Source organism: Pogonomyrmex barbatus, unplaced genomic scaffold, assembly GCF_055798465.1.
Source record: "Pogonomyrmex barbatus isolate J1 unplaced genomic scaffold, ASM5579846v1 scaffold7, whole genome shotgun sequence".
Classification (NCBI taxonomy): Eukaryota; Metazoa; Arthropoda; class Insecta; order Hymenoptera; family Formicidae; genus Pogonomyrmex; species Pogonomyrmex barbatus.
In genome coordinates, this window is record NW_028297171.1 from 3,965,624 (window position 1) to 3,988,125 (window position 22,502).

The 22,502-nt window shown below is 36.4% G+C and overlaps 4 protein-coding genes and 1 long non-coding RNA gene across 21 annotated transcripts in view; 1 reads left to right on the plus strand and 4 right to left on the minus strand.

Annotated features, from left to right (window-relative positions):
- The window catches only part of Dscam2 (Down syndrome cell adhesion molecule 2), a 91,818-nt gene extending 83,813 nt beyond the window's left edge, over nt 1–8,005 (plus strand). For 3 of the 11 annotated variants that reach the window (XM_011640084.3, XM_089083410.1, XM_089083413.1), the window contains 11 exons: nt 74–212; nt 315–432; nt 629–1,080; nt 1,362–1,543; nt 1,852–2,245; nt 2,425–2,568; nt 2,773–2,958; nt 3,331–3,542; nt 3,801–3,954; nt 4,025–4,127; nt 4,451–8,005. In XM_011640084.3, coding sequence (XP_011638386.2) covers nt 74–212; nt 315–432; nt 629–1,080; nt 1,362–1,543; nt 1,852–2,245; nt 2,425–2,568; nt 2,773–2,958; nt 3,331–3,542; nt 3,801–3,954; nt 4,025–4,127; nt 4,451–4,697 — 2,331 coding nt within the window. In that variant the 3' untranslated portion in view covers nt 4,698–8,005. Of the gene's footprint in view, nt 1–73; nt 213–314; nt 433–628; nt 1,081–1,361; nt 1,544–1,851; nt 2,246–2,424; nt 2,569–2,772; nt 3,045–3,330; nt 3,543–3,800; nt 3,955–4,024; nt 4,128–4,450 lie in introns of those variants that run through there. The other 8 variants (XM_011640087.3, XM_089083412.1, XM_089083411.1 and 5 more) reach the window with 7 other exon arrangements.
- The window catches only part of LOC148934930 (uncharacterized), a 93,970-nt gene that overhangs the window by 37,564 nt on the left and 33,904 nt on the right, over nt 1–22,502 (minus strand). The window lies entirely within an intron of this gene.
- LOC105428035 (tropomyosin) lies at nt 8,092–9,789 on the minus strand. Its single transcript, XM_011640083.3, has 6 exons — nt 9,487–9,789; nt 9,285–9,418; nt 8,815–9,003; nt 8,537–8,612; nt 8,326–8,458; nt 8,092–8,214 (listed from the first exon to the last, which is right to left on the minus strand). The coding sequence occupies exons 1-6, from the start codon at nt 9,724–9,726 to the stop codon at nt 8,132–8,134; spliced, it is 855 nt and encodes a 284-aa protein (XP_011638385.2). The 5' UTR covers nt 9,727–9,789; the 3' UTR covers nt 8,092–8,131.
- Nucleotides 10,462–13,387, minus strand: LOC105428034 (tropomyosin). 6 transcript variants are annotated; one of them, XM_089083415.1, is made up of 7 exons: nt 12,867–13,386; nt 12,679–12,774; nt 12,161–12,463; nt 11,776–11,909; nt 11,293–11,635; nt 11,078–11,210; nt 10,462–10,974 (listed from the first exon to the last, which is right to left on the minus strand). In XM_089083415.1, exons 3-7 carry the CDS (start codon nt 12,398–12,400, stop codon nt 10,892–10,894), a joined length of 933 nt encoding a protein of 310 aa, XP_088939541.1. In that variant the 5' UTR covers nt 12,401–12,463; nt 12,679–12,774; nt 12,867–13,386; the 3' UTR covers nt 10,462–10,891. The 6 variants fall into 6 exon arrangements, with proteins under 6 accessions (XP_088939541.1, XP_088939546.1, XP_088939544.1 ...); XM_089083420.1 differs by having other exon boundaries at nt 11,293–11,368; nt 11,447–11,635; nt 12,679–13,385; XM_089083418.1 differs by having other exon boundaries at nt 12,161–12,443; nt 12,684–13,387.
- On the minus strand, nt 13,663–22,118 carry LOC105428033 (death-associated protein kinase 1). Of its 2 annotated transcripts, XM_011640078.2 has the most exons (20): nt 21,890–22,118; nt 21,268–21,346; nt 21,071–21,183; nt 20,820–20,980; nt 20,634–20,754; nt 20,266–20,566; nt 20,142–20,190; nt 19,660–19,776; nt 19,304–19,576; nt 19,030–19,212; nt 18,832–18,946; nt 18,443–18,634; nt 18,100–18,341; nt 17,147–17,236; nt 16,723–16,887; nt 16,428–16,646; nt 16,189–16,368; nt 15,830–16,123; nt 15,139–15,461; nt 13,663–15,063 (listed from the first exon to the last, which is right to left on the minus strand). In XM_011640078.2, exons 1-20 carry the CDS (start codon nt 21,930–21,932, stop codon nt 14,901–14,903), a joined length of 3,423 nt encoding a protein of 1,140 aa, XP_011638380.2. In that variant the 5' UTR covers nt 21,933–22,118; the 3' UTR covers nt 13,663–14,900. The 2 variants fall into 2 exon arrangements, with proteins under 2 accessions (XP_011638380.2, XP_011638381.2); XM_011640079.2 differs by lacking the exon at nt 17,147–17,236 and having other exon boundaries at nt 21,890–22,115.

The window sequence follows — 22,502 nt, forward strand, 5'->3', positions numbered from 1 at the left end:
ATCTTAAGAAATTAATCGTCTGTTCCGTACATTTTTCTGATCTTAATTAATGATCTTAATTTCGTGATTATAGGTCCGTAAAACGAGCGCTCTGACAACAGTTTTAACTGGACTCAGACGATACACTAATTACACTATCCAAGTTTTGGCTTATACCAGAATTGGCGACGGTGTGCCCTCTGCAACGATTTATTGCCAGACGGAGGAAGACGGTGATTTACTTGATATCTTAGACTAATCTTTTTAGACACTATAACTAATATTTTTTTTAGACATAATTTCAATATAAATATTTTTTTCGTTTCTTTATTTAGTACCGGGCAGTCCGGCTGATATCAAGGTCGTCGTAAGTTCGCCGCAAGCTCTCTTCATCTCATGGCTACCACCACTCGAACCAAATGGAATTATTACGAAATACAATCTTTATACAAGGTAATAAAAAAACATAAATAAACAAAAATTTTTACTTATAAAAAAATTTACATTTATCCTTGCACTTTGTTGATGTCACATCTAAATATATAACAAAATTAATATTCTTGCAATTTAACGAAGTTATATTTATAACGAAGTTTTTATTAAATTCCTCTTTGATCAAGTTTGTGAAAATAACAAAAAAATTCCATAGAGTCGTCGACGGACGAGAGGAGCTCAATCATGGCAAGAAGACGTTACCGGCGACGAGCACATTTTTCGAGGCGACCGACCTGCAACAACACGTCGAATATCAATTCTGGGTGACTGGTAGCACCCGGATGGGCGAAGGTCAGAGTTCGAGGGTAACGGCGCAAGTGCCGACAAATCGAGTGCCAGCCAGGATCACGTCCTTCGGCGGGCATGTGGTGCGTCCGTGGCGTGGTTCAGCGACTCTGGCGTGCAACGCGGTCGGAGATCCGACGAGAGACTGGTACAAGGGTACCACGGAACAGATACGCACCGATCCCACCAGAAACGTGCAGATCTTGGCAAACGGGGAACTCGTATTATCAAATCTGCAGTCGCAAGACAGCGGGAATTATACCTGTCAAGTGGAGAACTCCCAAGGCAGCGATAAACTGCATTACACTCTCACGGTGCAAGGTAATTATTATGGCTAATTCTTTTTTTTTATTGTTTTATATCTTACTAATAAAGTGAGAATCTTATACAAAAGAGTATTGTGCATTGTATGTTATTAAAACAACGTTATCTCTCTCTTGCTCGTAGCTATTGCTATGTAATTGCTGCGTGATTATGATGCTAAATAGATTTTAATAATGAATAATTGCTAAACGAACTTGTTACGTAAACTCGAATTTTGCAACTAACAGAATATTGGGTGTAGTCTAAAATACACAACAGTCTAAAATTTACTATCGCAGTTCCGCCCAGTGCTCCTGTATTGTACGTAACCAGCTCTACGTCGAGCAGCGTGTTATTGCATTGGAAATCCGAGCATAACGGTGGTGCGCCTTTGACGGGCTATACACTGTATTATCGAACTACTCATGGTACCCTTGATGAGTTACAGTTATCTCGCCACGCTACTAGCCATGAACTAAAGGTAAATTTATCCGAGATTAATTTGTAATTCTTGATGGAAAAATGTCAATCACTCTAAGCAGAATAAAATTATACAGATATTAGGCTTTATTGCATCTTAATATAACAGATATATTAATAAAATAATTATAATAATTATAATTAAAATACGATTTAATTAACATTTATCATTTTCATGGACATATCTCAATAAATCAAAAATTATTTTATTAAAAATAAAACTGCACAAAAATATTCTTTCCGCTAGTCTATAAATTAAATGGATCGAGAATAATCGGACAAAAAAAATTGTAATTTTTTTTTAAATAGGGGCTTCTGTGCGGCAATACGTATCAGTTGTATCTAACGTCGCACAATAAAATCGGCAGCAGTCCATCGTCTCCGGTGCTCTCAGTTCGAACTCAGGGACAAGCTCCGGGAATCCCGCCGGCGGCTGCCTTTCTCAGTCCGAATTCCACTACTCTGGTGCTACGATTGCACGTCTGGCCCGATAACGGTTGCCCCATAAAGTATTTTGTCATTCAGTATAGGCCGATAAACGAGTTTCACTGGACCCTGGTATCGAATAACGTTAAAATGCAACGGCGATTCGTCGTGACAAATCTAACACCCAGCTCAGTCTATCAGCTTAAAGTCGAGGCCCATAACGTGGCCGGCAGCAATCAAGCAGAGTTCACCTTTGTAACCTTGACGAAAGAGGGTGGTAAGTGTGAAGATAGATCACAGTGAGATAACTTATAAATTTGCATGAAAATTTAATATAGCGCAAGATTTTCATCGGAAGATAACGATGATCAAAGATGCATCTGTCCCCCGATCTGTCCGATGAAACTGTGTTTAAAAGCTTATATCCAAAAGCACTGTGTTCCTGTAACTTTGCAGAAATACCGCCGCCAGGATTGTCGAAACGTGGGATGACATCGACCATGCCGTTTTATGCGGACGTTAAAGTAATGCTGCCGTTGATCGTGGCTACTGTTGCATTAGTCGCCGCAACGATAATCGTTGCCTTTCGCTGGAAAAACAGTTAGTACAATTTTATGAACCCGCAATCATTGTCTCTCAGATTTTTCCCATGAAAATATTCTTTTGTCACTTTTTGTTCATTTTTTTTTTTATTATTTTCATTTTATGTTTGACACAATTATTTTTCTAATGCAATGAAGTTTTAAATATTTTTATAATTTATTGAAAAAATTAGAAGGTTTAATAGAAGGGTGCGTTTGCCAGGATACTTGGGGGGTCAAATGCAACGGCCGATGAAGGAGTCACAAGAGAATCAACAAAACGCAGAGACGCAACGAGAGCGTTATTATGCCACGATACATAAAGTGGCTTTGCAACAAGCGGCAAATACGGGTGCAGGGCCCGACAAGATTCCAGGTGAACCTTTGTTACGATATGGACAACCACCAGGTTTGGTACTATAATTACTGTTGTGCAGGTACGAGCCGGGCGCTTTTAGCGCCGCTCAACAGTGACACAAGGCTACTTCTAAAAAAGTAAAATTTTAAAGAAAAATATTTTTTAAAAATATCACATGTTAAATATCTAAATCTCTGTGGAATTAATTAATCTTAATTAAAAAATGTTCTAAATTTTTAAATCAATCTCTAAATATAAAACATAATCATAAATTTGTCTAAGAAATAATGATCATATCGAAAGTTAAAGCAAATTGAATTTCGTATACGTTTTCGTTCGTGAACATTCATCCGAAACATGGACGACTGAGACAGTTAACCCGACGCGATTTGAAAGGTAGGCAATGCCTCTGATGGGTTACAGAGACAGCGGAGGACATTTCGCCGTACGCTACGTTCCAGCTTTCGGAGGGTGGCGGGGGAAGCCTGGCAGGGTTGGGCGCATTGGGCGGTCTGGGAGGCGCGGCGGAGGCCACGGCGGCCGGTCTTCACCCGAACAACACTCTTCTACACAGCTTCATGTATCACGAGCACGCCATGACCGAAGGGTGCGCGAGTCCTCCACCGGCGGCGACGGTATATACTCCAAATTTATCTCTTTCTTTCATTAAAATTATTAATTGCTCGATCTAATTTTAAAATATTTTAAATTACATTAAGCATTTAATTCACATAAAAATGCAATTGTTAATTAAAAATGCGAATTAAAATATTTTAAATTATATTAAACATTTAACTCACAGAAATACAGAAATGCAATTGTTGATTAAAAATGCAAATTGCTATCGAGAATAATTTCGTTATGAATTATTCACAAAGATCTCATTTGCACAGAGCATGAAGAGTGTCTCGTCGAGAAGGCGACAGCAGAGAAAGCAACAAACCCCAGGCGATGTCGAGAGCGACGAGAGCGAATCTGACCCGGATCAACTGATAAGCTCGCGCACGGAGTCGTCGAATCAGCTGGACGCTGGAAAATTAAAACATAGTACGTTCTGATCTGAGGTTTATTAAGACGTTCGATTCCTCATCAATCTTTTAACGAATTATTATTTTAGTTCGCGCAGTTTCGGACTTTATCTATCACGGCACGTCGAGCACGTCTTCGGACATTTCTCCCATGTCAGAACAGAAGTCACTGCCACGGAGAGGGCGATCAAGGTAATGAAACAACAAAAAAATTTTCTTAATTATTATTATTAATTTTTTTTCATTATAATTTCAATGTCAAAATATACAAAAATGTTTAAGTGATTTTGAATCTTGCGAAAGTGAATATTTGTTTTATTTAATCGAATGTTAAAAATTATGAGATTTTATTTAATCAAATATCTAAGATTAACACAAAAGAAACGATTTCTATTAAAGATCATTATGTTAAATTAATTAGGCACTTGTAATACTCGAACATTCCATTATTCCACCACAATATGTTCATTCGTAATATCCACTAATAAGTCTCTTTCCTTTGGCTATCTCGTAAGATGGCATGTTCCCAGCAGGAGCTCCCTACGTACTCTACTGCCACCGATCTCGGTCGCGGAGACCGCATTCGTCGGCAATCAGGGGGCGGTTGTACCAACCCCGGGGAACGGGGATCGGCCGGAGCTCAGCGAGGCCGAGTGCGACATCGACTCCCTGAAGAAGCTAAAACTGGGCCTGCGGAGTTCCCTGTGGTCACGGCCGAGCACTCAGAATAATCCCTCCTCGGATTACTCCATTGCCGTCTAATTTGTTTCCCGGGTATCGCAACCCCCACGGTAGCTCCCCTTTTCTCTTAATCCCGTGGGCCAAAGATTAGGTAAATTGATCTCTTCCCTTTGTGTCTCGTCGAGAATTCCTTCGTGGCCATTCGTAGGGCCACTCGACTGCCACGTCTTCTGACGATAGAAATAAATTACATTCTATTCGTTAACGACGATCGAGGGAGAGGTGTGCATAAATAAAATGGCGGAAAAAAATCGAGGCAACGAAGATGGACGAGTATAGAAGAACGTATGTGTGTGTGTGTGTGTGTGTGTGTGTGTGTGTGTGTGTGTGTGTGTGTGTGTGTGTGTGTGTGTGTGTGTGTGTGTGTGTGTGTGTGTGTGTGTGTGTGTGTGTGTGTGTGTGTGTGCATAACAAGTCGAAAGGGAGAAAATCATTTCTTGCCACGTGAAAAATCTTAAACGTTTAAACCTTTAAAACTACGCTATCGCATTATAGATCAGATATAAAGAAATTTTTTTGTACTCCAAACGCATTAGCTTAATGTACTTGTTGCTACATGATGGGGCGCGTTACTATAAAATTGTTCTTCTATGAACGTGTTTCTTCGTTAATCGAGTCGAGAGAGATAGTCGAAAGTATCTATAAGTACGTGCGTCTCCTCTTCCTTGTCTGTGACGTGACGCGAGATAATACACGTGAAATGCGTGAAGTGAGTGAGTCCAAGTCCGAGTGCGTGGATGATCGTCGAATCGCGTGTACGAATGCGTGCCAAAACGACAATTTGCTCAGACCGCTGCGAGTCGTTTCGCCGGCGGACGATCCATTTGAGACCAAAGACTTAATCGTACGAACAGAGCACGGGAGAGTATTTCGTGTATCATGAACAAGAGAGACGGCACCGGCTACATCTGCTTCTATCTGAAAGGTTTCTTTCCATTTCAATCAATTCTACGCTTTGTAATCTCTTAAATCTCTTGAGTCATTTCTGTTTTATAGAATCTCTTATAATTTTGCAAATTAAACATATATTTATTCTATGTATAAATAATATTATGACAATTATACATAAGAAATTTTAATTTACTTATGACAAGTATATTTGATGTAATATTGAAAGTCATTGATTATCTATGACGTTCATTCTTCTTAATTTATTATCGCTTTTATTTATTAATTTACAATTTATTATATAATTTTATAATTTAATTTTTTTAGGAAAACGTAGCTATATTTTATATTGTCACTAACGTGATTAATGAGATAATTTTTTTTTATTTTCCGTAAATATACAAAGCAATTTGAAGCTTTGATCGCTATGGAAATCAAGCTCGTTTGTGTTGCGATAAGCGCATATTGTTTTTGAAAACGGGACGAGAACGGATCGGAAAGGAGAAGAGACCGATTTCTAAGTCTCCAAAGAACGGATCGTTGACGGTTGGGCTCTGTTGCATTGTAAAGTTTATATACGTACGAATATAGCACCGTTGATTACTTTAAGTCCGTTATAAATCCTAAGACTTCTATGTAGAACGTTTTCCTGTACGCGGAGCGCGTTACGATCGGAGGAACCGAGCGTGAGGCTGATCGTAGATAAGGCGATCTTGTTTCCCGCTCGCTGTAAAAATGTCGGCCGAAACGCTTGAGAGAGAGAGCCACAGCGAATGAGGCTCCTTCTCCAATCTCTCTTCTAATGTCGTGCACCTTCGAGACTTTGTGATCCAACGCGACCAATCTTACTATTATGCAATAAGTCGTATCCAGCGAAACTCCTCTTCAGACTGAAACTCGAAAGTATTACGAAATCGCCATTAGAATTAATTAAAACACGCGTGCATCCCACTGCACCGCGAGCTTCCAATACTTCCACGACACTGCCATTCCGCAGACCTAAGACCGCATAAAGGGTCTAATTGAGATCAACTTTACATACTCCGGAAAAAAAAGAGGAAATACATTTTTGTAACTTTTACCAAGACATTTTTAGTGACGTCTCGGGCGGAAAAAGAATCGTTTGGCCCTTTCTCTCCCGCCGACAAACGTCACTCTAAATAGTTAAATATACAATACTTTTTTATATTCGGACTCTCTGTGATGACGTACTTCCACTCCCTAGTTTATTTGAGCGTGAAGAAAGTTGTTCTCCGAATTTATTGTTACATACTTCCGTATACACATCAACGATAACTTTGATCTTGTGTGAAGAAAAAAAAAAAGCAAGTCTCGGAAGGGATTAAGAAAATCTAGTCATGCCATAATATTAAGACATCCGCGTTTAGAACTTCAAGTTTATTGCGAGATAATGTCGAGTAAGTTAAGAAAAGTTGTGCGCGACACTACGAAGACGAGGCCGTAGATAATACGTACATAGAATACAAATATGTTTGAGTACACGGGCATCAAGAGACGCGTGCATGCGGCATGTACGACGCATATGTTAATGTATATAAGGGAAGCACGTCAATCAAACTCGTAGTGTTCGATTAATTCGACAATGAGCAATCTTCGGAAAGGACGAAGTGCGATTCGCCGTCTTGCTCTTGGCGCGGTTGCCGGACATTCTCGTCGATACGTACGATTTTTGTACATTTTTCTTGTGTCATGGACCGATCGAGTTCTGTCAGTATCTTGTCGTAACCTTTCAGGGACCAGTTCTCTCTGTTGTCATAATCGTCGTAAGAAGCTGACGAAAAATTTTCAACGGCCAATCAACGAGATCGAATAAAATTGATCAACGAATTTTTGTACCGCGCGCAATAACTTTTTACTAAAACTAATTTGAATTTTAAATGGTCTCGTCGTTTATGTGATTGCAATCTGGTATTTTTGGTCGGTTTGTCGGACTTTTACATTACACTGCGAATAATTACACGGTCCTCGAAGGATGATACGGTGACACAACTCGGTGCATCCCTCGTCACCATTTGCGATAATCCGTGCAGCTTGGAGAATGCACTTTGATTGTTGCATCTGTGCGGATGGAGGAGGCGAGCGAACAAATCAAATGGACGATTGTTATTGTAACTATGATTAAATACGGTCGTTGTAGAAAGAGAGAAAGAGAGAGAGAGAGAGAGAGAGAGAGAGAGAAAGCTTTCTGATGTGAGTGTGACGCGGACGGTCCAATTGTGGCGCGAAATTGCACAAAAGTCATCGCAAGAGCTCCATGAACTAAAGAAGCTCGCAAATTCTTTCTCCGTTCTGCGATCGGAGGTTGTACGATTAAAATGGATTGTCGATTAAATCTAAACTGTATTAAATCTGTGGTATGGCATTTCGATGCATTGTGTCGATCGTAGAATCGATTAAATAAATTGATATCGTGTAAAGTGCATAGGGTCGATTTTCTGGACAAACCTGATGACATATATTTGTTAATCGTAAAAGTTTATGTTTTTAAATAAGATGAGAATCCTGATTAGCATTCTAACTGAGCGATCAATTTGATCAAAGCTTGTTCAATATCCCGTAAGCTCCGAGAACGTGGAATCCAAATCATCGCAGATGAATTTATATTTTTCCTTTTCTTTTAGCAAATAATCTAAAACATAGAACAAATAATTTTTTTATTATTATTAATGATTATTAATAATGATTTTTACAACTTTGAAATTTGTAAATCTATAAAAAGGGCATCTAACAGGATTATTACCTTCCCTCTTGTCCATTTCTTTCGTAAATATCTTGACAGTTTTCTCAGCGATTATGGCACGCTTTTCGGCAGCTTTCAGTTTCATTTTTAGTTCCTTCAACTGCGCTTTAAATTCTTCTACCCTTTGATTAGCCTGTAATAATCAATCTTTTAATATACTTTTCATTTTTGTAATATAAATGTTACAAGTATATCATAAAAAAATGTTTACTTTTTCTTCGGACACCTCTAAGGATTTAAATATATTGCCAACGATGAACAACTCGTCCTCTCTTTCAAGAATTTTCCTAAAACGTAAAATTAATCATCATGCAAAGCTGTTTTGAAAATTTTCATTTGCATTTTATAGAAAAGTCTCTTGCAAAAGTAAAATGTCTTTAAAAGTAAGACATGTTAAAAGTAAAACATTTCTATTTAAATTAAAAATAGAAAAGTGAGAAAGGATTAAATCGAAAAGAACGTAGTCTCTATATTTAGAAAATCGCATACGCTTCGCTCGATTTAACTCTTTCTTCCGCCGCTTCAAGCTCGTCCTCAACGAACGCCAATTTTCTTGAAATTTCGTCCGATTTCGTGTCAGCATCTTCAGCGATAAGCCTCGCTTCCTTTAACTGCGTCATCAACTGATCCATTCTTTCTTCGTCCTGCTTGCTCCTGTTCTCCAGGACTTTACAGATACTAAGTAATAATAACTTTACGATTATAAAAGCTTATAATATCTCTTGCGAAAAATATAACAATGATCTTAAAAATAATCTAAAAATTTAAACTCTACAACGCTATAATTTTTATAATATTACTAATATTAATATAAAATATTAATTATATTCCACAAACGTGTGTAATAAAATAACTATAGTGCTTTACAGAATATAACAAAATATAAATACTTTTAAAAAAACTTTTTATAACCAAAATTTTACAGAGCATATTTTATTTAGAAATATAAATATTTATACCGTTTTGCATCTTCAGCAGTTTCCATAGCCTGCGTGAGCTTTGCTTGAGCCGATAAACGTCGCTCCTCGGATTTTTCTAAATTTTGCACGCATTGCTGCATTTTCCTATTCAGCACCGCCAATTCCGACTGAGTCTGCAATTTTACAATTCGTGTAAAGGTAGATCAAATTGCGAATTGTGTGATTCTTCTGATTCACTAACCACGATATAGACTCTCTCCTTTATCTCGAGATTTCTGTTTGATTTTATCAGTTGGGCCTTGCTCACTTCTAGGTCATGTTCCATTTGCATCAGCTTTTTCGCTAATTCACGAACCTCGTCTTTTAGTTTTTCTTCCCTTCGATTTGCTTCCTTTGCCTGCTGATCGCACAGATCAGCTCTATCCATCGCGAGATCTTTCTCGAGCTTTAGCATTTGCAGTCGTTTCTTAATGGCGTTCATAATTTCGTCAGAAATTAATTAGAAATAGCTCTTTAATAACAGCTCTTTAATTAATACACTTTGCTGTAAAGCTAAACAGAATTTTTAAATATTAGCTTCTCACTTTGTTAAACAGAATTTTTAATTGTTGAGGAAACGAACGAAGTAACAAAATGCAATGCCTGCGGGTTACTGTACTCAGTGACCGATGAGGACAATGTTTTATAGGCTCAATGCAATGCAAAAGAATAAAAACGACCGTCGCTTTAGTTAGGCTCAAACGAATTCTTGGACTTCTTAAAGCAGTGATGTGCTTTGTTGTGCCGGTGATCGTTGCCGATCGTGGGTATATCGAGGGTATAGCTAAACGTTTATATCTGCTTAACAACTATTGTACATTTAAAATAAATTTCATAAGATGTATATTGTATTTATTTTACGATTTAAACTAACAAATTTAATTCGCATTATAATTTAAAGCTGATAATATATTTTTATAATGTAATATCAATATTTAATCAATGTTTAATTTTAATTTTAATTGCATCATTCTTTTGTCCTTGAATTTATAAATAGTATTAAATAGTAAGAAAATTTATTATAAATATTATATATCAAAGATAAATTAAAAAATAAAAGATTAAATAAGATTAAGATTAAATACTACGTTATATTCATTATTTACTTGGATTTGGATTTATTACTCATTTTTATTTTAGAGATTTCACAGCAATGTGATACATAAAGGAACAAAACTTAGAGAATTTATGATACTGTTTATTGAAAATACAGATAGATTTACATAAAATGATAAAAAGGATGCGCGATATCATGGTCTCATTCGCGAGTAGCGGACGACATTAAGTCTCTCCAACGCCTCTGAAAGAAAAAGAAACAGACGAAATGGTAAATTTTTAATCGACACAACGAACAACGAGCGACCGTGAACTAATTGCTCGTCGATTTTGGCAAGGTGTTGCACAAAGCGAAGCAGTTATAGTAACAAGCCGCATTGCGTTGCTTTGTCCACCAATGGATTATTGCGTGAAGCAATTTATTTCTAATGTCGTTTATGGCACAGCATTTAAGCGCAATGAGTCGAACTAATAAATAATAAATGATAGCGATTAAAGAGGGAGAAGCGTAGGAGTATCAAGAATCAAAAATTAAGTCCGTTCACAGGATTTTAGTATCCTGTCATTTCGGCGAACGTCGCGTCCATATCGTCGCAGACCGCCTTGTACTTTTCCTTCTCTTCTCTGAGTTCATCTGAAATGAACGATAATTTCTTAGAATTGGGAAAGAAGGAAAATAATCCTTTTTTCAATTCACAAACGCTATTGGAAATAAAATCTTTAGAGATAGTTTTTACCTTCCTTCATGTCCACTTCCTTTAGCAATGTCTTGACTGTTCTTTCGGCGTTGATTGCGCGTTTCTCCGCCTCCTTCAGTTTTTTCTTCAAGCTTTTCAGCTGCACTTTAAAGTCTTCCACCCGTTGGTTTGCCTAAAACCAAAATAATTAAATAAAATAAGAAGTGGCGTTACGGCATAATTAGTCATTTTCGTAATGTACTATTTTACGGAACCTTTTCCTCGGACACTTCGAGGGACTTTACGATATTCTGTACGATGAAAAGTTCGTCCTCGCGTTCCACAATTTTGCTACGAAAAGATATTTCGATAAAGGATTTTATACATGTATATACATATAATATATGTAAATTATAATCATTTGCGTACGCTTCACTAGTTTTTACTCTCTCCTCAGCGGCTTCTAATTCCTCCTCCACAAACTGTAATTTCCTGGCTATCTCGTCGGATTTTGCATCAGCATCTTCGGCAATTAATCTCGCGTCTTTTAATTCAGACATCAGTTTCTCCATACGTTCCTCGTCCAAGCGACTCCTATCCGCCAGGACGTTACACATCCTGCAAAAGGAAAAAGAAATATTGCTATCGAGTCTTGCTCATAATTTATTCGTTTGATTTTAGTATAATTAAGTATCATGTATCACGTTTGGAAAATATTAAAATTTGACAGTAATAGCAATTAATTAATAATTATAAACCTCTGCGCGTCATCCGCGAGTTCCGTCGCACGTGCCAGCTTAAGTGTGGCGGTAAGACGCAGCTCCTCCTTTTTGGTGAGACTCGCTTCGATTTCCTGTACTTTCTTTGTTAAAACGGTACGATCTTGTTCAGCCTATATGCACAATGTGATTAATTGAAACAAAAAAGAACTTTTTAAATATTTGTCGAAATTAAAAATATCATTCAATTTTTTTGATAGCTTCTTTTAATAGCTTCAATAATTTAATAATAGGTATAACTTCAACATCATCATGCTATCTTCTTCGCAGAAATTTTCTTGCAAATTTATAAAAAGGAGACTTGCAAATATCATGGGAAATTTAATTCAAAAAAAATCTACTTATGTTAATTATTATTACGCACTCTGGACCAAGATTTTTCACACTGCTCTAGATCGGCGGTTGATTGCTCCAAGTTAGTTTTGGTGATGGTATAATCTCGTTCCAATTGGACTAATCGTTTCTGCAGATCACTGAGGTCGTCGTTCAGCCTGTCAGCTCTTATATTCTCCTGTTTCGCTTTCGTCTCGTTGACTTCAACCTTCTCCATCGCGGCGTCCATCTCGAGTTTCAGCGCCGCGATTTTCTTCTTGATCGCCTCCATCGTGACGCGGGATTTCGGACTTTCTTCTTATTAATTACTCTGGCTGATAATTATCTCGAAAAACTAAAATGGATAATAGGATTTTAGGTAATGAATACAAAGGATAGAAAACTACTCTGACAATTACGCCAGTCTATAAAATCGCATATCACGGTCATAGTCTATAAAATCTCATATTTAATAGAATTGCAAGTAAAATTTAAAAAAATATAATCGATTAATTAATTAATACTAATAAAATTCTAAATATTTTAAGTATTTATGAATAAAATTTGTACCTTACAGCAAGCAGAAGAAAGATGTCGAGTGATGCAACCACAAGAATTCAGTATTATTTCACCCCGTCATTCAATACCTAATGTGTCTGTATCACCCTGTTAATCGTGCGAATCGTTCGAGCTGTTTAATAAATTTTGCGTAATGATGTCGGACGGGTAGAAAAATTTCAACTAAGGGGGATACTCACTGCAATCGTGACGATGATCCGCGATGAGAATGCACAACCAGATGCCTTCGACAACTAAGCTAAAATAAAACGAAACCGATTTCGGCGGCGATGCCGGCCACCTTCCCGAACTCCCCGATCCAATCCAATTCTATAATTGCTTGGAGACTTTGGCTATCGTCCCGAAACTTACCCTCACCCTTCACCGGGTCCTCCACCGATCCGTCGTCGTCCTCGTAGCTGCCTACGAAACGCGATATCCGCCCGTTCCCATGCTATTCTCGGCCCCTGAAAAGAATCCCGTTTCTGTTTTCTGCCGACTACGTAATCGACTCCCCGATAATAAACAGCCTGACCAATCCTCGTTACATTGACGAGCATGACTGATATCATGGTTCATTAAAATGTTAATCGTCGTGGATTAGCTTTGAATTTTCCCGCTGATCAACCCCACCGATCCAGCGGATTGGTGTCAAGTGCAAAAGCTTTCGAGCGATACTAACGAAAAGATGATAAATAGAAAATATGAATAAATAAATGAAAATAAAAAGTTCTAAGACTTGAAATAAAAAATCTGTTGAAAAGAAGTTCTATCCATAAGAAGAGAGAGAGAGAGAGAGAGAGAGAGAGAGAGAGAGAGAATAAATGTGCTTGTATGTGTAACTTAGAAAATAGACTCAGAAATCTAAAAAATTGAAGAATGAAAAATTTATAGAGTCGCAGATCTAGAAATTAACGAATATAGAAAAATGAGCCTGAAAAAATGGTATAATATTAAATAAAAATGGTATAAAAAACAATAAATAAGACAATTAAATCTAGTGAAAGATATATTTAATAATTTCATTGGTTTATTTTTACAACAGTCTCAGATTAACGTATGTGTATGTGTAACTGTTTTATTAAAGCTAGTATGAGATGCTGTGTATGATAAGAGAGCTACGCGAATAAAATCCTACGGATGTTTCGATACAAATGCTTTTACTGTTAATCGTATATGCGTCTTAATTATTACACATATTTTGTGAGATCAATTTTCTGATCGATTCGTAAGTATATAGATAAGCAGACTTTCATAATTGTAAACGTTGCTTACAATAAAAAGTGTAATGCAGTCGTGTTACAGAAGAATTGATTTGACTGTTATACTTTTAATTTATCGAATATCGTATATACTTTTACGATTTTTGCATATGGCGCGCAATAAAGACAGGATCGGATATAGTTCAGTAGAAATATGCACTCAATCATCGAGTATGCACAGACGATATATCCGAAAGTAATAACAGACTGTGCAAATGTCACTCTTTTTACGCATATATATGCTTAGTAAATATTCCGAAATATTGAAAAAAAGCGGTGCATATTGACATAGAGTTTTGGCAAGATGTAATACATGTGTATATATATATATATATATATATATATATATATATGTGTATATATCAAGAAAAGCGCTCGAAACAATATCGATATCAAACATGATCGTATCGCACAATGTAATATGTAAATGCATCATTTCCCTGGCATAACAATTTCAGATAACGAGAAAAATGCAAATTGCACAACACAACGCTCAATAATACGATATTAATCACAGCGCAACTTTATCAAGAAATAAAAATAACTACATTAAATACATTAATACATTAAGTTAATACATTAAGTAATTTCATAACACAAATTAAAAAGCGTAAAAAGAAATCAATTTCCGTTTAGAATAATTATACTGTTAATTAATACGGTACAATGTAAATAAAGAAATATTTTATCGGCTAGTAAGTACAAAATAAAAACATTAAAGAAAAAGAAAGAATATAAAATAATAAACAGTCTATAACAAATGTCACAGATCCCTCTTATATCATTCAACTCGAAGTGCAATGCGATCGATCGCTGAAGTTAAATTACATATCAGGATGTACACATACTTAATAAATTAACGTATGATTTACACTGGGCGGAAATAGAAAGACGATGCTATCTATCAAATGCGCGGCGTTTCAGCAAAAAGAACACCTAGAAGGTGCTAATGCGCCATTGAGAGCAGCATCGTCATCTGGAAAGATTAGACCCTGTCTCGGAGTCGACGGACATCATTAGTACGTAAGTTGGAGTATATGTGAGCAACAAATGCACGGCATCTTCGCGATCAAGAGCTCGCAATTGTTGCACCAACGAACCGACGGTACATTCTGCACCCGCACAATTCAGTAGCCTGTAGATTAAAGTTTCAATGTGCTCAATTGTGTTATTATAATGCAATCAACATGTAATCAAAAATATCTTTTACCTCAAAGTTGGACTGTCTACTGTACTGTCCAGCTGGGCGACGCGATCTCCTAAACCGAGTCTTACAGCAAGTAAGCACCAATCTCTTCCATGATGATCAGGCGGATCCAGCATCTGCGCCAATCGCCGCTGCACCGCGGGTTTTATGTGTTTTACAGGTTGCTTGGGTCCGGGAACGCAATTCTCCATCAACGGCAACCCGCAACTCACTATCTCCCATACGGTTTCTTGCCGGTCATTTAAAGGATTTTTAAGGATAGCCTCTTCGAGGCCTTTGTCGATTAAAGCCGATATAACAGTAGCCGGCGCCCAAGAGTGAATTACCTGTGATTATATTTGTTAAAATCTATACAAATCTCAAGCTTTTTATTTTATAATATACGAATCTGAGCGAGCGTGGCATAGTAGACAGCACTGGTCTACTAGGCTAGAGGTCCCGGGTTCGATTCCCGACAGAGTCAAAATATTTACGCTCGTCTCCTCTTGAAAGGCAATGGCAAACCACCGAAAATAACTTTGCCTTTGCCGTCTCTCTATCAAAAATTTGCCGTTCGGAATCGGCGTTAAACTGTAGGTCCCATATACCTGTGTATAATCATCATGCACACCACAGGTATATGAGAGAAATCATCACGCTCAGACACGAGCAATGGGATTGAAAAAAAGTATACGAATCTGAATGTTTTATTTACCTCGTCATATTCTCGAAGCTGACTAGGACTTAGCCAATGCCTCTCAAGTAACATCCCAGGCGCAACTAATTCAATGGTCGTATCCATCGCGTCCAGGATCACGCTAAGAAGAGCGAAACATTGCGCACTAGAACCACGTGGACCGCGAACCTGAATTTCCACGCAGCTATGTTCCTCTTCCTCGAAAGTGATTATACTCTCGCAAGGTCCTAAGCACAGCTTTGATCCTCGCCACCATTGATACAAATCTGAATTCGACGGATCCCATGTTTGAGTAATTTTTCTCAATTGCGCCTATATCAATTTTAATATTTTAGTTTTTTTATTCTCATGTTTCTTTTATCATAAACATTAATTACCTGTAAATGCGTAAATATCGCAGTCAAATGATATAAAGGCGCTTCTTCTGGACAAAGGCGTAAACCAGCATGAGGTAAAGCATTAGAACATGGTTTCCATGGTTCCCATAAACCCGGAAGACGTTCTACAAGGTTTAAGCACGGTATCTCGTATTCCACTTCATCGTCATCCACTTCACACTAAAATAGAATAATCAAGTAATGATCAATCGATATTAATCAGATTCCGTAACACATACCGGAACGCATAAATTGACTGCTTGCAAAGCTTGCAGAGCTTGACCGGCAGGGCACGGGCATCGTGCTTGAAAATCTTCTAAAGTGTAAACACCGGTGGTTCGACCGCCCAATCGTCCTCTTTGATCGGGACTTAATTGCCAATTTAACACATCTTGCCAAAACCATTCAGGACTAAGTACTATCAGGTTTCCAGGCAGAAGAATGCATTCTCCCAAGTTCTGTAATTTAATGTATATTAAAGAAAATAAAGAATAATGTCTTATAGATTAAATCGAAATTAATATAATTACAAACCTGTAACTGTAATCCGAGATGTCTACAATGATCCAAACAAACTAAAGGATTAATCTTTCGAACCTCGTTCAGAAATTCTTCCTGAGTGAGCATTAACGGAGGCACTTCTAATGATTGCATGTACGACCTCCATGCTTCAGCGAGACCAGTCCATACTAAGGCGCTCTATAATACGCAATTAATATCCGTAGTAACAGAAGTCTACTTTAACCGAATATCACATTGATGCAGAAAATATATACAAGAGAGAGAATCTCTTTTATTTATTTTTTTTTTTTTTTTTTTTTTTTTTTAAAGATAGATAATATAGTGCATGTATGTATATATGGGAGAAAGCATTAGTGCAACTATTAAACCAAAATACAGTTTCAGTTTATACACATCATTCAGAATTATTTATAGGAATTGAGAGAAGTATTTCGACCTGTTTATCAAGATTCGCCAGGGGCACGTACGTAGCCGCAGCACGCGGCGCGTCACGTCGGAGAATACTTTCTGCAACTTCCGGTCCATCCTACATCATGCATTGCATGCATTAAGGCTGATGTTAATAAACATTAATGGCCAAATAACCAGCAACTAAAACATATGTTCTTAATAAATTCGATTCAGTGTGATATATATTTATATATATGACATGATATCGGATTTTTATTAGAAATGGTGCGCTCAATCAAACATTGCAAATAATCGAATGTCGTCGAAAGTCACGAGACACAGAAGGTACTTTCAATGCTTTCAATTATTTGTACATATATCAAATCAACCATGCATCATGGATGTCCAGAGGAAAATCGAAGTGATTATAAAAAGTGATTATAAAAATCGTTACATTGTCTCTTGTTGAGAGTCAATGCCTGATTTGATAATATATTGACATTGCAAATTTCGAAATTGATGAATGAATTACAGACAACAGCGTAATGAGGTAGTCCATTATTGAGAGACAGAACCGTTTCACGAAAGGGATTAATGCGCACATTTATTACATGCTGTACAAATTAATACAATTTCTGCAAAAACATGATTCTTATTTACATAAGGTAGCGTTAGTCACAATTGCTTGTATTAACAGGCTGCAGAATCGAACGGTTCTGCTCGCATTAGTATCAAGCATACTGATATCATGCATTTACTGATATATATTTTAGAGTGAATTAAAGAAATATGTATAATATCCGATGGTGAAAATGAAAAATCAGAAGAGATTGCAAATTCTCATCAGAGAAAAAAAGACTTGTCAAATTCAAGAAAGATTGTTAGTTAATTTGAATTGATACTTAAACAAATGATGAGAAAATAATATATCTCTTCTAATGTTACATATGAAATATGATAAGTATTTATAACTTTATAGAGAGAATATAATCGTTTAACCTCGAGAAATTCCATTCTTGCATTATTTAAATAAGATCTGAGGAGTTTCAGGCCAGGACTAGAAGGATTGGTTGCGTCCAATGCTACCATTTGAGGTTCTTCCCCCAAAATCGACGTAAAGTCTTTCAAAAATGGCAAAAGCGGTGCAAGTAGATTGCCGCCGGTAGAATTTGGGGCTAAAGGTTCCGGCGCATAAGTGCCGACTAAAATTACTTTTACATCGTTGCACTTTCCGCTAAATCCTTTAATAAAAAAAAGCAAAATCAGATTTATAAACTTTATCTTTAATAAAAAATGAATTAATTATAATACAAAAATACTTTAACACGCAGCGATATCTTACCAACATTACTTGGATTAATACGGTCCAATATAAACTGCAGCCAGAATTTTATCTGTTGAAGTTGAACGGTCAATGGTTCTCTTAAACTGACTGTAATAAGATGCACTGCTGGTTGCTGGAATGTAAGTACGTAGTGATAAGACGCCAAAAATTCCTCGCGTCCACACAACTCCCAAAAGACACACTCGCCACCTGGTTGATCAAATATATCCGTACGACATTTTTATAAGTTTTATATAATACTTGAATTTATTATATTAAATAGTTAAAAGTATATTAATATTCAAATCATTCAGAAATCAATTAAACCAGAAATATTCAATACATATTACATTACTACAATTCCATATATTTGAGTTAGACTAGATACTTAAATATAATTTGCTTACCTACATTACCGCGACTCCATTCTACTCCCTGAGTACCTTCATACTCATTGTCGCTGTACTCAAAACTAAGAGAACCATGCTTACTCGTCACATCGAGTTCAATGCTTGGTTCTCTCTATATCAATAATTTTTAATATTCTTTTTAATATACTTATTACTCATATTTTATATCTTTATCACATATATATAAAATTTTACCTTCGCGCTACAATTCTGGCTTCTCGATCTTCGAAAGAAGCCGAAACTAAATATTCCAGATTTCAAAGAATTAATTAAGGATGATTTCCCAGATGCACAATGCCCGAGCAATCTTATGTGCAGTCGATCTATCGGTCGGTGTGTCGGTTGTAGCTGACGAATGTAATTTTCGCGCTGATTCAACTGAAAATAAATTATAACAAAATTCTACTTCCGTATAATTCTTGCAAACACAAAAAGCATTATATATTATAAAATATTTAAAAAAATGTACATTTCTCAACTTATCCAATAAACTTGCGATATCTGGATGTCCATATTTAATTGCCGTGACGTCCGCTCGGATCCCCCGATTTGTTTTATCGACGTCGCAACCAGCAAGGCACAAATGTCTGACCAGATTAATATGTCCGTATCGAGCAGCCACGTGTAATGCCGTAAGACCTTGTTTATTCGGTGTATCCAAGTCGATTCCGCTTTCTATCAAAAGAGTCGTCATTCCCTCATCGCCAATTTCACAAGCAATATGCAAAAGAGTGTCTTCTTTCTGAATAGAAACATATTAATATTTTATCTGCGGATTATATCTTTGTTACGTAATATAGATAAAATAAATAAAAAATATCTTACAGAGTCTTTCACATTTAATGGAGCTCCTTGTAACAGTAACTGAGAGACAGCCTCAACACAGCCTCGCTTCACAGCACTGATCATTGCTCCACCGAGACCCTGAGGAGCTTCAGATTCCTGAGAGAAAAAAATTTTTCGTCGATATATGATACAATTAATGATAATCTCTTTAAAATTATAAAATAATTTTTCATTTTCTCTTGTACATATATAACATGCATATTAAAGAAATCTTGTATTTTTTAATAATTCTATATAATAAAAAAAAATTTGTGTAGGCTTGACTTAATAATGTAATGTATTATAATGTATTATATGTAAAAAAAAATTGTTCGTATATATGATGTACTGTACAATAGATTATTAAACAGAAATTGATAAAAAAAATATGTAAAATAAAAATATAATATATAATGCATTTAAAATAAAATGTACAATAAATCGTAATGTTAGACAATACGAGTCGTTTTAAAAGAACACACCGTGAGAATCCAAGGATGTTTAAGGCACGATTCAGCATTTCCTCTCTCCCTAAAATGAAAATATTTTTATTTTACGATTTAATAAGATAGGCTTTGACAAATTTATGATTCTCCTGCAACTTACTTTGGATCCTTGATTAATAAGGATCTTATAAAGTCTTTGGCAATTTCGGACACATTATTGAAATATTCATTGTCAAATTGATATTGACAAGCAGCAACATTTGCATATGTCTCTTGCTTATCCTCGCCTAAAAATGGTGAAGCTCCACTCAGAAGAATATATGTCAATACACCAACAGCCCAAAGATCAGTTCCTAAGCTGAGTGGTTCATAATTTACAATTTCTGGTGCCACAAATTCAGGTGTGCCAAATAATGCTCTATGTTCTGAACCAGGTACTAACCGATGCGATAGACCTAAATCTACAAAATAATATTTTTGTTTTAGCCGTATTGATGATTTTGTAATACAAAGTATCATAGACATTACCTATTAGCTTAATGCTAGGCATCGGTGGTGGTGTCGACAATAGAATATTCTCAGGCTTAATATCCAAATGAGCAACTTGATGGGAATGTAAATGACTAAGTGCCATTAAAACTTGACGCACCTTGAAAATAATATAAAGAAAAATTACTCCTAAACTTTTTAATTAAACATAAAGTATTTACATACCACATGAGCAGCTTCTGTTTCACCGGATGGAGTCCAATGAAATAGCTCGCCTCCTGTAATCAATTCCAGAAGCAATACCACTGTTGTTCCGGTGTCAATTACTTTGTATAAGGAAACAATATTAGGATGCCTTAACCGAGCCAGAAGACCAGCTTCTCGTGCTGTAAAAAAATAAAATTCTTTTACATTTAGTATATATAGTATTTTGAAGAAAATATCAGCAATATATTATAATTATATAAAAATATTACCAATGTCAGCAGCAGCCACTCCTCTAGCAACCCGCCTCTTCCTCATGATTTTTGCAGCATACAATGCTCCAGTTTTTATTTCCTGGCATTTTCGTACAATAGCAAATTGACCCCTATATTTCACATTGCAAAAATTATTAAATGTTAAAAGAACGATGAATTACAATTACTGATGAATTACAAATAATAATGCTTACTTGCCAATCTCTTCAAGCAGCTGATAGTTCTTTTCAATCGGCTCATGATGGACCTCCATTAAAGTATCCCACTCAGGATCTGAGCAACAATACATTGTATTTTTGAAAATTAAAAGTTGATTAATTTGTATATCAATAATAAGTTAACATTGAATTATTTGTAATTGAATATTCTTATATTCTCAGAAAAAAAATTAATGTGTGTGTGTGTGTGTGTGTATATTACACACACACTAATTAATTATAAAATACTTTATATTTTTCCAAACAATAATAAAACTTAAACACGACGGTACAACGATATCCTGACAATTTAACCGGACAAATGTAGGGGCTGGATATCGAGTCGCGATATCGGAACGACATAATATTAGAGATACGCCAGATACGGAAATTGGTTTGCAACGACAGTGATGCACAGATTCAAATGTACATTCGGCAATCCGGGTCGGCAATCGGACATCATAATTAACAACAGCGAAAGTATGTGAATCTCAGACGTATTCGGAGCAAAGCCGAATCGTCCGTTGTCAAATTTAGTGTGACAGCTTCCCCTTCCCCGCCAAGGCGGAAACCGCACTGAGATGCGACGGAGAACGCATATAACAAGCCGGTTTCTTACTATCGTTAGGCGTTTCCAGCTGGCGAGACGTGCCGGGCATCATCTCCCGATCGTGCTCATCGTTCGGTCTACCCGAACAGTCTCGAATCTCGCGAGGAGCCGTTACGAAAATCGTGTTGCGTCCGACAGTCTTCTTCACACATGCCGGCCGCCCTACACACACAATCGATATGCCTGTGTCGTGCGGAACGCCATCTTACTACCTGAAACGTTGGAAGATTCATGGCACAGCTTGTAAAAAATTTCTCATGATATTTGGACGCATGCGTTTTCTTTCTTTCTTTTTTTTTTTTTGTTATTATTTGATTGATTATATTTATTGCTCAATTGCAGGAGTCACCGACGACATATTGTATGATTCGTTTTTAATTGAATGATCATCAGAGCATCAACGAGATATCAAAGACTCACTTATGGGAGTTCGCATAGTCACACATGATTGTTAAAATTTTGAATAATTAGCTCGTAATGTAATAATATTAATTTATTGTTTTATTATTATGCCGATACTTTTTACACAAATATATATATATATATATGTATTTACGACTTGTATATATCAAATTTTATTTAAAACTACATTTTTACCATTTGTGCATCTGTGCAATAGATA